At 32.3% G+C, this 15,770-nt stretch overlaps 1 protein-coding gene and 1 long non-coding RNA gene across 4 annotated transcripts; one reads left to right on the forward strand and one right to left on the reverse strand.

Annotated features, from left to right (window-relative positions):
* Positions 1-67: 67 nt before the first annotated feature.
* Positions 68-14,856, forward strand: LOC122530607 (NADPH--cytochrome P450 reductase). Of its 3 annotated transcripts, none has more exons than XM_043657706.1 (11): positions 68-356; positions 8,408-8,616; positions 9,144-9,336; positions 9,987-10,136; positions 11,371-11,495; positions 11,602-11,790; positions 11,862-12,100; positions 12,185-12,516; positions 12,655-12,916; positions 13,026-13,254; positions 13,536-14,856. In XM_043657706.1, the coding sequence occupies exons 2-11, from the start codon at positions 8,441-8,443 to the stop codon at positions 13,678-13,680; spliced, it is 2,040 nt and encodes a 679-aa protein (XP_043513641.1). In that variant the 5' UTR covers positions 68-356; positions 8,408-8,440; the 3' UTR covers positions 13,681-14,856. The 3 variants fall into 3 exon arrangements, with proteins under 3 accessions (XP_043513641.1, XP_043513640.1, XP_043513639.1); XM_043657705.1 differs by lacking the exon at positions 68-356 and adding an exon at positions 3,371-3,531; XM_043657704.1 differs by lacking the exon at positions 68-356 and adding an exon at positions 7,832-7,906.
* Positions 1,750-3,206, reverse strand: LOC122530621. The gene is made up of 2 exons (XR_006307057.1): positions 2,235-3,206; positions 1,750-2,134 (listed from the first exon to the last, which is right to left on the reverse strand). It is a non-coding gene; the product is annotated as an uncharacterized LOC122530621 (long non-coding RNA).
* Positions 14,857-15,770: the final 914 nt, after the last annotated feature.

Here is a 15,770-nt window from a genome sequence, read left to right on the forward strand (position 1 = left end):
CGGATACTTCGCCGTGACCGGAAAAAGAAACTGTTCTGCACTGACAGGTTCGCCAGACAGAGTTCGACGATACAATTAGACAGAAAAACGTCGTTTCATGTGTTCAATGTCGGGGCGCCTATACACGCATATACATTCCTCGTACATATGATCGGTGGTGAGTCCAGTGTGGATACCGGATTGTTTTTGAGCGAGTGCAACGTACAGGACCAGAAAACGGAATTGACAAAACAGTGTTGTCACGTGGTCATTGCGTGTCTTCTTTGATTTGGTACCAGAACGAGATTTTCTTGGGGAGACTGCAGACGGAAAAAATTCTCAATTAAAATCTCACTCGTTCGGAGGCAATTTCTCAGGTAAGTGTCGAACTGCGTTTCAACAGGTGGTATTTACTATATATATATATGTATGTATGTATGTATGTATGTATGTATGTATGCAGTAGGCTAAGTGTGCGGGAGATCATCGATCGAGAGAAATCGTGGAGAAGAGAAAAAAAAGTTTCTGGAATGTGATAACGGTAGTTTTATCGGTATAGTTTTTTTTTTGTTGTTTTCCTTTTTTAAAGTATAAGTATAATGATTTAAAAATATGTTATGTAATTAATTAAAAGTATGATATACTGTTAATACAAATATAATATTAATTTAATTAAAAGTATAACATAGTTCTTATACAAATGTACATGTATCTTCATAAAGTAAAACTCAATCTTTAATAAATCACTGTCATCTCTGTATTTTTTTGAACACGTACGTACATATATCATAGATATTTCTGTGTGTTATTTTGTACATGGGTGTGTTATATTTTTTAATTATCAATGCTAATGTAACATTTTCTTTAATCTTACTTGGCTGCAATCGCCGAGGTTCATATTACAATTTTATTTGCTATTAAATTGAACAATATATAAAAATGTTTGAATCATATATGAAAATGGCAGATTGACATTTATTTAGTTACAAGTGGTAACAGTAAATTTCAAAATAATTAAAAGCAAATTAAATGTCTATACGCATCGATGCAAATAGCGTTATTTAAATAAAATTATCATCAAAATTACTATCATTAAAATTATTAATTTATGTAGATCAGGACTCAAAATGTTTCGTAACATCTGCTATATATGACATCGGGTGTGAAAACGCTGATTAAGAATTTTTACTTCGAATTCGTACTTCTCTATACTATTTCGTTAAAATCTTTCTCTTAGATCTTTCTTTTATTGAATGCTTTAACTTCTAACAAATATATTTCAGAAGATATATTTATATATTATGTATTATTATATATTATAGAAGATTACATTATAATAGATTATATATTATAGAAGATATATTTCAGTACAGCTGAGAGGAATATATTGAAAATCTGTGAAAGAACGAATCGTTATTTTTGTGAGAGAACATCAGCGACCATGAGCAACTAAATACTAAGTACTGCACAGGAAGGATTAATGAATTCGACAATATTGATCCATCACGTGATCCTATCGCCACATGTTACTGATTTACGAAATCACCAGTATCGATAAAGCTCGATTCATTTGCAATCACTGTCATATGACGTACGCAATGAAACCCGATAACGTACAAACACATACAGTGAAGTTTCTTCGGCACGGGCGACTTACTTTTTTTTCATTTTACCTTTCACTTTCTCCGGCATATCGTTCGTCGATTTTTTACCGCGTTAACGCTTTCCCGGAACACTGGCACCTCAGCTTTCTACTTTTTTTTTTTTTTCTTCTTTCTTTCACTTTTAACAAATCGATTATCCAAGTATTCACATTTGCGTATTCAGTGATATCATCACCGCTGAATCGATGACTGTGTATGAATTCCTTTTGTTTCTCCATTTAGATTAGGCCGTTCGATACGACGATTTTTGTTAGCATTTGCCTGTAGTTTGTAGTTTGTAGTATATTCACACTGTTTATAAAATAAAAAGCTTCTGTTTCTACTAATTTTTTCATTGTGAGATTCTTTGTTCTGTGTCATACAAACGACAAATGATTGACGGGGTAAATTGATAGACAAGTTCGATTGAATGTACGTGCGTCGCGTTATCGGAAATATAATTCCAGCTTCCTATTTATACTTGTGATGAAACACCGCGGCCTTCTAAAATGCTGCACAAAAGTGATTTGTACCGATTTACATACGTATATTATTTATAATAATATTATAAATAAATTAATATTATTTATTTTTGTGTCTTCGTCAACTCACGTTGTTCCTTCACAAGGATGATTTTCTCATTGTCGAAAGTGCGTGACGTTCATCAAATTTTACAATTGTATGAAGTGTCCCTCGCCCGGCTGAGATCTCTGTTTTCAAAAATCAAAAACCCAATGTCCTATTTACCCCACTGCAGATTCTTACGCACTTGTGTGAGAAATTTAAAGGCAATAAATTTAATTTCCTGTGTCTTCAAATGAAATTATCATTCTATGATGAAAACTTTGTGAGTGAGCTTTGAAGGGTGGTGAACGTGTTGAAAAAAATAAGGCGGGGGAGGGAACATTGAAAAGAAAACCCTCGTCGAATTGGCACGAGAGAGAAAAAAAGAAAGAGACATTGTGCGAACTGTCTTATCGACAAAATCTTCACGAGTATTACGTAAGCGTTTTCGTAAATGGATCGAAAGCACAACCTCGCGTTAGAAAACTCAACACATAATCCTCACAATTACGATAAATGATATGGCAACAATCGGTTGCACGAGTTACAAGTCACCAAAGTATATGTAACGTTGTAAGTACATAACCAATTCCACGTAATATGCGAATGTTACGTGCACAGATACCTCTTTTAAAATGTCATTTCACTCGCAACTAGTTTTTCGCTGGCAAATAGGCCATTATACAAGGTGTTCGAATATAACTGAGAGAACTGCTGCTTATATTAGTAAAATTAAAAGAGTGTACAAAGTATGGATGTACGTGTTCTTTTTATCTTTTTTTTTCCTCTTATCTCTATACGTATAACTAGTTTAACCTAGAAATATTGTAATGATCTCCCCAATCTATTAAAAGTCAAGAATTATCAGTGGAAGCAATAATTACGTATGATAATTTGTTAAAATTCTGTTGGACGAAAATCGGTTGAGTAATTTGTTTCGAGTCTTTTGTCCTCGGAAAACCGTGGATTTCCGGCACTCCTCCCCTCCGCAGTGTTTACAGTCGCGGGTACGAGACGAAACGAAACGAGATCAACGATAAAATTCTGGTCTCAATCCTGTGGAACGCTCTGTACACAGACGCGCACCGTGCAGATACAAGCTCGATCGGCAATGACTTGCTGATTTTTCGTTTTGCTTGTACGGTGAAACGAATGGACGTGTTGCATCGTCTGGGCGTAATGTAGCGGGGACTCGCGCTGGCAGTTCGGCGCACGTTCTCGCACGGGCATGTTGTATCCTTCTGAAACGGGCTGCGAGTGATCGGTCGTTTTAATTGAATTATACCTGCTCACTTCGTCGACGCACGAGACATCGCACCGTTCCTCTCGAACTATGGATCTACCGGTGAGCATAGGATTCACAGGTTTTTGACCGTTTGATCGAAAGCGCCAGCGTTCGAAACGTTCTACTCTCCCCTATTTGCCTGTAGCTACCACGTATTTCCTTGAGGCAATATTTCTTTTCTTTTTTCTTTTTTGCAGTTCATTTGTTTCAGGAAATAGGGTGAAAAGCACTTGAACAAAGTACAGAGAAAGTTTACTTACAATTAGTGTATATTACTTAGTAATATTTATAATTTTATTACTTATAAATATGTTAATAGTATGTTAATTACATGTTATTTGGTATTATATTAGTAGTTATGGTAATTATAGTTACATAACACTACTTATACTAATTATAATTATAATTACATAGAAACACATAATACTATATTAGTACATAAACATCTCATAAGTACATTAGTACTTGTAGTAATTGTAATTATGTACTATATTAGTACATAGTACTATATCAGTACATAATACTATATCAGTACATAAACATGTACATAGTACTATATTAGTACATAAACATGTACATAGTACTATATTAGTATATAAACATCTCATTGTACATTAGTACTTGTAGTAATTGTAATTATGTAACACTACTTATAATGATTATGATTATAATTATTATATAGAAATTATATTAATTATATTATATTAGTACATAAAAGTCTCATAAATGCAACTAAGCATAATTAGCACTATTTATGTAATTGATAAAATATTATTTATATGGTTGTATTTATGAGATTTTTATGGGATAAATGAATGATTACAAAAAAGGGTACCAGATGTCGCCCATTTAGATTATTCTTTTCAGCAGTCTTTTAGTAGTGTATTTATTCGCTTGAAATAAAAATTTAAGAGCCGTTCTACGTTTGTACAGAAATTTTTGAATTCTATGTCAGAAAAAATGATAGAAACGAGACTTTTTCGCCTTGCAGTTAGGTGAATTTCACAGCACTTTCACCTTTGTCGGATTTGTGTTTACAAATAATATGCAAGTATTTCTGTTATGTAACAACGATGTGTGGTAGATTTATAATATATTGGTATTACATAACACTTACGTAGCTAGAGTCTTAGAGTCATCCTTTTATTAAGTAATACGTCATACGTGACATCTATTATCTCGCTATTCATTGAACATAATATGTTTATTGATGTGTGCAGTGATATGGTAAAATTTTCTTGAACAGTACAGTCAGTTTGCAAGAAGTATAGAATTGCAAGCGACATGTGTTGTGACGCATGTCCTTTATATGTAACAAGTTTTCACATATAGTTTTTAGTTTCTTAAGTTTTTATATTATAAAAGTTGACGTGCTTTAATATACGATAATTTATTGATTTAATTGCAACTTTAAACTTTGAAGGGAATTACTAATTTTTTTTCTTTTTTTGTATTATCAATCCTGGAATACATTTGTAAATTTGAATGCATTTGAATTTATATGCGTAACATATAATTATCAAAAATTTCTACGCATAAATATTTAATACTGTTTTCAACTACAAATAAAGTACCTTTGCTTATGTTATCTTATTGGCCTATTTTTAATGTCGACTGACTAATATTTTGAGTCTCAATAAAATTAAGGAAATTAAACGTTTCTTTTAGCAAGGTAAATTTTATACAGTAACAATCCTTTTGATAAAGATAAGAAAGTTCTTTCACCAACAATAAACATTTTTTTTTTTTTTACTTTATCTTTTATTTACTGTATCTTGTACAATACTATTGTGTATCTCCTCTGAACAGCGATACAGATAAAATAAATCTCCAACAATATTTCACAATTTACAATAAATAAGATAATCTAGTTGAAGTAGATTATTCTTCTTATTTTTAAAATTTACTAGCTTGTTTGCCAACTGATTTATTTACTGTAGTTTTTATATTTTAATAAATATTTAAACCGACAAAATGGAAAAATATCTGAACTATTTTGTTATTCCTGCCGAGTGAATCACGTAATATACGTTACCCAGTACGCCGCGGTATCTCTAACTATACAATTATAGATATAGCAGCTCGAAGAGGCAGATACGTGATCCATGTACACACACATTAATCTTTTCCACAAACTGAATCTTTTCGATTTTCCTGTATGCTTCAAAGAATGGATTTACATACAGAAATGACATGTCATAAATATTTCTAGTACTCTATATTTTTGAAATGGTAGTCGATTTATGTACATAGACGATGCGTATCTTGAATGATATGATGATTCATTTCGCAATATATTTTGGCTTTTATGTACAATACATATAATAGACATTACGTTGGGACTTACCGATAAGATTATCTACTAAATTACTAAATATTTTTATCTTGTTACTCGTGCAGTATTTCAAACATAGAGTTAGACTGTACATATAAAAAAAAAGAAATATTTCCTAAAAAGAGAAATATATTATACGTCGAATATCGTATACAGACAATAATAATATATCCTGTGTCGATTGAAAAAACATTGTGACAGCGTTAATTTATTGTTGAGTTAACCCCCCCCTCAATCATACATATTCCTTGGTTGGGAACGTTACTGAAATTCCAGAGAATTTTAGGCTGGTCAAAGGCCTAAAACATTCATTCTTTTTTTTTGTAAGCGTTGTGACTAGAAGAAGTTAGTTTCTTACCGTACTCTCTCATCATACTTAATACTAGAACCAAAGTAAGTAAAAGCATAAAATGTTGTATGTGTCAATTAAAACATAAAATTTCCATCAGAAACATTAAAGTGAAAGGAATAAGAAAAGCTTTATGATGCAATAAATTACACAAGCAATTACAAAGCAAAAAGAAGCATTATAATACAACAAATTTGAATAAAAATTTACATTTTTTTCGAAAAATCAATTGAAGTTTTAAAAATACATTGTTTCATGTTTGTAAAATTTCTAACGAGAATTATAAATTGGTGGTTTTGACCGTTTTATAATGTTATGGTTCTAGCGTTAGTCGGTGTAATGTATGTTCTGAAACATTCTGATACAGTCATTCATACATGTATAAATAATAAATAAAAAGATTAGTATAAATGTGAATGAACACAGCTCAACTAATTGTAGATAGTCACAATTAATTATCCATAATAAAGTCTGTATAATGAGCAGTGTCTGTTACAAGGATATGTTATACTAATATAAATATACAATTATAATCGAACCAACTGCATGTACACGGTTGTTCAAAGTACACTATAGAATTATCTCTGTTGCAATTGACAAAATTGAATCGGTTATATGAAAAATTTCTTTCATCAGGCAATGAATCATCACTAATCACTAATCATTTACGACTGTCATTGTCGTACGACAAGTGCGTGAATCATAATTTCAGGTTTTTCATTTTTCAGTCAGCTATTGCGCTATTTTTTTTTTTTCGAGACGATAGTTTTCTTTTGTTAAACTTGAAACGATCAGATACCACAGCGAGCATTGTAAAAATTAATTCACGCAAATTGTTATCTTCTCGAGTGTGTGTCTAATCGGGGGAGGGAAAAAAGCTTCGATGCGGTGGCAGTCGATGCAACAAAAATCGAAGTGTAGCTCGCGGGTCAAAGGTTTAATGAATTTCTGACGCACTAACTGAACCGCGCCTGAATTTATATGCAACTAATTGAAATTATCATTATTTGGAAAACGTTTTTCCAAATGAAGAATACCTTACGTTCTGAAATGATGCGAACGGCCGAGGAAGTAATTGTTTTTAAATCGTTACATTCGAAACTGTTGCGTAACCAGCAGTATTTCATAATCGAATAGTTTCCTCGAACGAAAGGAAAGACAACAGATCTCCTCCAAGAAAGAAAGGAAAAAACTAAAATCAAATCGATTAATTGAACTGTAAAGTGTCGGTGTACTTAATCGTGCGATATCAGACACTTTGACTTCCGTTTTATTGTCCATTTTATTTTATTATTGTCCATTATTAATCTTGCGTTATTTATATTTTTTGTTCTTTCATTGCTCGCTTACATTGTGCAGGATGTCTCTGCGTTTAATAAATTGATGGATGATTGTGGAAAATGTGATGATAAGTCTCGTACCAATCTCATATCCATTTATAACAATGATAAGACTGTAAAGTTGTACTTTTCATTGCAACCTTTCCTTTTGTACACTTACCCAAGTATGCTCGGGCTAACACTTTTCCACTACTATGATTGTACATTAAGAAATATTCTACTTGAATTGCTGTGTAAATTCCTTCGTCTAAATAAATTCCATTTGTTTTATACTTTTCGTTACACGCGCTCACCAGGAAAAATCGATGACCCACATGCCCTGATTAAAATTGTAATTATCAAATTCCGGAAATGCTTACTCATCTCGATTACAACAGGGCAGAAGTTGGCATCGAAGGCGAGAAACCATACGTACGTCTTCTGATTAATTATCAGATAAATCAGACAGTTGAGGAAGTAGCAATCAGATTCTTTTTTTCATATATTAAATTTAACGTTAATTATCTCTTCTAATTTATCATAATCTACCCAGATAAAGTAACGTACATACTTCATTCAAACAAAAGTTTATTTTTCTACAATCTTGTTCTGAACACAATACTTGCAGATTATGTTCACTTTGCATTAAGTTGGAATGATGAATTTGTTACGTTTTACGTTCTACTGCAGCCATTCTTATTTTTGTTTCTTAATGACATTTTTGTGGCTCTCCAAGGTTGAGATAATAAAGCTATCGTCATATTTTTCTAATCAGGAAATAGCTTTATGCTGATCCTAGCACTTAATTTATTACGCATGAAATTAACTATAAGTCAAACATCAACTTTGCGTATCTTCTTGGGCATTAATAAAGCCAGGTATACGTAGTTAAAACGAGATAATAGACAAGCAACTTGTTTTCGTTTGTTTCAGACTGCTGGCGCACTGCAACCTAAAGCAATAAGAATGGCAAGTTCTCCAGTGTTGGAGAACGAGGATAGGACAGAAGTCCTCGACGAACCACTCTTCAGCACCCTCGACATTGTACTCCTCAGTGCCCTTTTATTGGCCGCACTATGGTGGCTGATGCGCAGAAACAAACAGGAAGAATACACACCCGCCACAAAATCCTATTCGATCCAGTAATAATGAATTATCGATATGAATGAATTATTATCATTGATAATATTGTTAACATTAAAACTATTGGCAAGCAAAGCATCAAACTTCTGTCAATGTGTTAGACGAATTGAAGATCAATCAAAGAATAAGGAAAAGTTTATAATGCAACGAAAAATATAAACTTCTTTTTATTGATACTTTTGTAGCGTTGTAAATCTACAAAATTGATGAGAAATTGACGTTACAAATGTGTAAAACGTTACAAGTTAGCTGCTCTTTTGGCTACTCTTTGGTAGTTTTAATGTTGATACGTGCAATTATTTATAAGTGCTATCGATAACTTGAATTTCAAAGAAAGAGTCAAAAAACGAGATAAAGAGGCTTTGTACAAAAATGAATGTTCTTTGTTAGGTTACTCAGAAACTCAACTTCCTAGAAATGAATTATTTGTACGGTTAAATCCTCGCTTCTTATCTATATTTTTTTCAACCTTCGTCTGTTTTATGCATTTAACGATGTCATAAAAAAAAAAAAATTGTTGTCACAGACCAACAATGTTTCCTACGGTGCAAACGTCGGAAAATTCGTTCATAAAGAAGTTGAAGAGTTCTGGAAGAAGTTTGGTAGTATTTTACGGTAGCCAAACTGGAACTGCTGAGGAATTCGCCGGTAGGTTGGCCAAAGAAGGTATCCGGTATAAGATGAAAGGCATGGTGGCCGATCCCGAAGAATGTGATATGGTACTGATTTTCTTCTGTCAAATATTAAATTAATTTCATTGATATTTAACATTCAATTATCGCTTGATATTTTGTTGATATACGTTAAACGTTAGAAGTTAAAAAAAAATATATATACATATAATAAATATAAATTGAGTAATTCGAAAGAAAATTAATTTCAAAGTCAAGTGAATTTCAACGTCCATCTGAATCGTAAAAAATCAAAGAGATTCTCCTCTGGCACCCCAATACCAATACAGTACGTCAGCTATGAAGAATTGAGACTATAAATGGTCATAAATAATGGACAATAAGCTCTGATTGGGTACTTGGGCGAATTAGAACAAATTCGTATGCCAAGGTTTCGGGTAGCTCATAGTGAAGAATCTCTTTATAGCGATTGAGTGTTCTTTGTTTTCTACATTTGTGAATCTGTACATCAATACATCGATAAACTGATCCAGTTTGGAGGGTAGTAGCGCTTACAAACTCAGTAGATCTCTGTTAATTTGTAGACCATTTGTAACCTCTGGATTGTAGATCTAGAAAACTGTTAATGCTTTTGCATAATTTCTGGTCCCTTGGCCCAGATCTTTAACATTACTTTAATGCTTTATTATTTTATTCATTTATTCATGATCTTAAATAACTGTAATTTGTTACAACAGGAAGAGCTAATGCACCTGAAAACAATTCCAAACAGCATGGCAGTGTTTTGTCTAGCTACATATGGAGAAGGTGATCCTACAGACAACGCTATGGAATTTGTTGATTGGCTAAAAAATGGAGATGCTGATTTAAATGGATTGAATTATGCTGTAAGTACTGCTTATATTTTCTAATTTATACTTGTTGAAACAAAAGAAACAGGAGTCTGAAACTCCATATTCTAAATAGAAAATTTTTGTATCAAATAACTATTGATAGAAAACAAATTTCTTTAAAATTCTTTTGGTGCAGAAATGAAATTTTTAAAAAGTTAATATAAAATCAATAATATTGAAAATATTTTTAAAGTATAAATAAAAATCTCTGTTAACTATAAGACAAGTAAAATATTATCAGCTTCAAAACGTTGAAAGTTAAGTTGAAAGTTAAGTACATTTGAAATTGTAAAAATATAAGAAATTGTATAGAATTGTAGAATTTTAATCTTAAAAATGATAGAAAAAGTGAAATATAAGAAAAGTAGAATATAAAATATAATTCTAAAAAAAATGCAATTTCTTCAAAACCAAAACACACGAATTGGACTTCTTATCGCTAGATGGCATCGTGCGTCGTTTTATATAGTTCAGTTAAAACATCAGTGAAATACTTGCATTAATCATGTATCATGCCTTACGTTGTACATTATAATAATCTTTTCTATGTTGATATAATTGTTTTTTTTTACGATGCAAATAAATTTTTTATTTATATTGAAAATATGTCTCTAATGTAATAATAATGGTATATTACATAAGCAACTTGTTCAATCACGTGTGGTTGTACAACACAGTTACATAGCAGTTAACGTGCGACCGCAACAGTGCTTTTCATCGTCAGAAAACAATTGTTCGCTGTAATTGTATATATTACGCTTACAATTTTCAAATTTTCAAATATTTATCGCGAGATCTTTTGATAATGAATATAAAAAAATTCGACAATGTCTTCCACGCGATGATAAAGCATTACAAGCACTACAACGCCACTCACCGGCGCTTCTCAATGTTAGTTTTAGCGCGAACGTTCGAGGTATATGAAACGAAATTTAGAAATTTGTCTAACCGATGTTCATGTTTCTAGAATTAAGTTCTATAAATATTGAGATTTAAATAATATGTCACAATATAGTACATGTTTACGATTATATCAAATTTATTGACAATCTTTTGTTCACCAACATGTTTTCAACAAGTTTCTCAATATTTTAGTATTCTTTTTTTTTTTATTTCAAATAAAAACTGTGCAGATGTCTGGTACATGCAATAACTCACACATAAGAGTTGTAATAATTTATAATAATAAGTCTCAATGGAGTATATAAAATATTCATTTGTTTTACAGGTATTTGGGCTTGGAAACAAAACATACGAACATTACAATGAGGTGGCTATATATGTTGATCACAGATTAGAACAACTTGGTGCTACACGCGTCTTCGAACTCGGTTTGGGAGATGATGATGCTAAGTAAGTTTATAAAATTACTACTACGTGTTAAGTACTTGCAAAAAATATCTAATGTATCAAGCATTTCTGTATAATATTCTTAAAAGTAAAACACATATGATTGTAGTATAGAAGATGATTTCATCACGTGGAAGGATAAGTTTTGGCCGACAGTTTGCGACTTCTTTGGAATTGAAGGCGCTGGCGAGGACGTTAGCATCAGGCAGTACAAGCTAACTGAACACGTTGATTTGCCAGCTGACCGCATTTACACCGGTGAATTAGCTCGTCTTCACTCGTTTAAGAATCAGAGAGCGTACGTTTGATCGATCTCTTAAATTTATTATTAGAGTTTGTTCGAGATACTCATCCGAATTAATTTTGTAGACCATTCGATGCAAAGAATCCCTTCTTATCTCCAGTAAAGGAAAATCGCGAGCTTCACGGCTCAGCTTCAGAAAGGTCGTGTAGACACATAGAATTTGATATAGAGGGGTCAAAAATGCGTTACGAAGCTGGTGATCATTTAGCAGTGTACCCTGTAAATAATGCAGAGCTAGTGAATAAAATTGGAGAAAAGTGTGGTGCAAATTTGGACACGGTGTTCACTCTTACAAACACAGATGGTAAATTAGATATCAACTATATAATTAATATTAATTAAATTCACGTCAATGTCACTAATGGGGATTGTTTCACGCGTTTCACAGAGGAATCTACGAAGAAGCATCCATTCCCTTGTCCATGTTCTTATAGAACTGCTTTGACGCATTACTTAGATATCACTAGTAACCCACGCACGCACATTCTCAAGGAGTTGGCGGAGTACTGCAGCGATGCGAATGACAAAGAAAAATTGAAATTGATGGCATCAACCAGCGCGGAGGGCAAAGCCGCGTATCAGCAATGGATAGTTCAAGAAAACAGAAATATTGTACATATCTTGGAAGACATTCCTAGCTTGAAGCCAGCCTTGGATCATCTTTGTGAGATTTTACCGAGATTACAATGTCGATACTATTCGATCTCTTCTTCCCCTAAGGTATATTAAAATAAATCAAATATTACACTACAGTTTAAAATTATTCGTCTTTATAACGTGCACGTATAATAAGACTAAATTGTTATAATCAAACAAGGTTTTAGACGATTGTAAAACGATCATTTGATTGATTTTTAGCTGCATACAACATCAATTCATATTACTGCGGTTGTAGTGGAATATAAAACGCCTACAGGTAGAATTAACAAAGGTGTGACAACCAGTTGGTTAAAGGAGAAACATCCTTCAAATCCACCGTGTTATGTTCCTATTTTCGTGCGAAAATCTCAGTTTCGTTTGCCAAATCGACCGTCGATTCCAATCGTTATGGTTGGCCCGGGCACTGGTATAGCACCATTTAGAGCATTCATACAGGAACGTGATTTTGCCAGAAAGGAAGGTAAACAATACAATTAAATGTATTTTTTAATATACAAAATTTTACGAAAACAAATTAAACATACTTTACAAAAATAAATTAAACAAGTGTATTATTTTTTATATTTTAGGAAAAGAAGTTGGAGAGACGATCTTGTATTTTGGATGCAGAAAGAAAGATGAAGATTTCCTTTACAAGGAAGAACTCGAGGAGTATGTAAAAAGTGGTACTTTAATTTTACACACTGCATTTAGCAGAGAGCAGGCTCAGAAAGTGTACGTTACACATTTATTAGAAAAGAACAAAGATGAATTATGGAGAGTTATTGGTGAACAAAATGGACATATATACGTGTGTGGGTTAGTATTAAACTCATATTTATTCTATTAACTACATTAATAATATATTAATTAATTACGTAAGATATTCTTTACTAATTATAATCTTATAATTTGTGTAGTAATTTTTTGCTCTTCGTACAATAAAATATAAATTTCTTCAATTGTAATTTTACTGCAATACGTCGAAATTTTGATACTGAAAACATCTGTTAAAAATTTATATTGGAAGTTATTTGTAGTTCAATCCGATATATACATGTCGATTAATCATAATTCATGAAATATTTTTGCTTTTCTAGCGATGCGAAAAACATGGCACGCGATGTGCACAACATTTTATTAAAAGTTGTAATGGAAAAAGGGAAAATGTCGGAGTTAGATGCTGCGGATTATATCAAGAAAATGGACTCTCAAAAACGTTATTCAAGCGACGTATGGAGTTAGTTGAGTGACGTTATTTAACCTTCGGCCGGCGAATGAGAAATCCGAACTGGACCTCGCATTCGCCGGCCCACGTTGCTAGTCGGCAGAGCACCCGCCGTACGAGGGTTAATTTAATTTCATGAATATTTATAGCTTAAATTGTTTAAATTTTATGAAAATATACCTTTATGAGAAAGGTCAACGATAATCACCTTCCGTATAATTGTACGATATACATATATAATTTATATAGGCATAAATTAATAAAAACAAAAGATAAAGAATTACGATGAAGTGAAAAGAAGCACTGTTTTTAGCCCAGAATTTACCGAATTTCGCGGGACTCGTTGTGATAAAATAAAGTACGTAAAATTTATTATTACAAATTGTCAAAAGAACATTTGATTTACACATCTTAAATATTTTTTAAATCCTCTTGCATTGTTTGGATCATTTGCAAGATTGAAACTAAATATAAAATATTTAAAAATTGCTGTTTCTCTTCTTCATCAATCTTAAAAATTATGAAATAAAGTTATTACATGTAATAACTTGCACCTTCGTTGTAAAAAAAAATGGCATAATTTCTATGGAACCGCGAGCATTTCTTCGTCTGTATATGTTAATACCACATTCAGTAAACAAACGGAAGAAACTAAGATTGCTCGTTTCCACTTTATTTTTACATATTTGAACATTTCTATTTAAAACGTACAATCGTACAAAATATACTAATTGATAATTATAGACACGAGCAAAATTATATAAGCACTAATTGTATTTATTATACATATATAAGTAGCTAATGAATTTTATATGAAAGAATCTATTCAATGATACAATGTTGAAAGATTACAGTGATAAAACTTTTTATGGAAATTAATAGAGTGCAATAACGAATTTCAACTATACTTTTACATTCGAGAGAAGACAGAGATAAAGATATAATCTTTATACATTCTGAGATGATCGTTCAAAGGCATTATACACAAATATTTTTCCTATGTTAAAATGGAAATGAGAATGAGTATATGCCATTTTGAAGAATTTGTCATTTTACATTTTCTTAAAATGAGCTGTTGCTATTGCAGTTATGATCATCCTAGAAAGACATAAATTAATGATCTTTATTAAACTTGAAATATTTTAAATACGTGTATAAATAAAATGATGTAATTAAAGAAGTATTTTCTCAAATTCCTTTGTTTTTTATTTTAACATTGATAAATTATGTTCATGCAATAAAACGAGGAAATATTAACATTAACGAATATGAAACACAAACAAAAATTGATGAATTTTAATATATTATTTCTCCACTGAAAATATCAACTGAATTTGTCCCCTGTAAAAATTTTGAGTGAATTTTGCAAGAAATTGAATATTCGCGCCATTTTTCGATCTATTAAATAGAATTTGTAAATCTCTACGTACGCATTTTACAAATCGAATGGAATATAGAAAGAAAGTTTATGTCTAATTGTAGTGATAGAACCGCAAAATCTTGCATGGTCAGTCTTTTAATTATTTTTTTTTACAAATAAAAAAATCGCAAAAATTAGTCGATTTATGGACATGAAGGAGTTGAAATGGCTATGATAATGCGAGGATAATGTAGGAAGTGATGATGTGGGTAAGGTGAGGAAAGGTTGTGCGTTTCGTCTCAGAGTCGCTGCCTAGACTCATCAGTGGGGCTGATGGCAGCGACTCCTTACCCCAGACGCTTGTTGTTGTAACTATTCGCTAGGATGGTCCACCCATCCTAGCGGTTCCGCACTCTGTTTGCTTAACATCGAATATCGGTTGACTTCGACGCTAGGCGCACAGCCACTTGCGGCTTGTGCAAGTTGGTGTTCGAAACTCGTACTCGAGGAACTATAGGTCGCTACAGACACTGGAATGCTAGCGGCGCGTAGCGGTGAAAAAGTGGAACTAATCGCTATTGTTGTCCTTGTCGCACACTATCTCCCTCCTTGTCTATCACGTACATATATGTTTGTCCTTGTCGCACACTATTGTCCTCCTTGTCTACAAATCAGATGTTGCCATCTATCGGATTTTTCCAATTTAAGCTTTTAGTTCCAATGAAATTTAGACTGGCTCAGATGGCA

Source organism: Frieseomelitta varia, unplaced genomic scaffold, assembly GCF_011392965.1.
Source record: "Frieseomelitta varia isolate USP_RPSP 00005682 unplaced genomic scaffold, Fvar_1.2 scaffold_347, whole genome shotgun sequence".
Lineage (NCBI taxonomy): Eukaryota > Metazoa > Arthropoda > Insecta > Hymenoptera > Apidae > Frieseomelitta > Frieseomelitta varia.

Excerpts from the sequence above, each read along its gene's own strand:
- LOC122530607 (XM_043657704.1), top strand. The coding sequence starts at position 7,847 with ATGCTTACTCATCTCGATTACAACAGGGCAGAAGTTGGCATCGAAGGC. Across the intron at positions 11,496-11,601 it reads TTGGGAGATGATGATGCTAA|TATAGAAGATGATTTCATCA; the intron begins GTAAGTTTATAA and ends ATATGATTGTAG. Across the intron at positions 11,791-11,861 it reads TCGTTTAAGAATCAGAGAGC|ACCATTCGATGCAAAGAATC; the intron begins GTACGTTTGATC and ends TTAATTTTGTAG.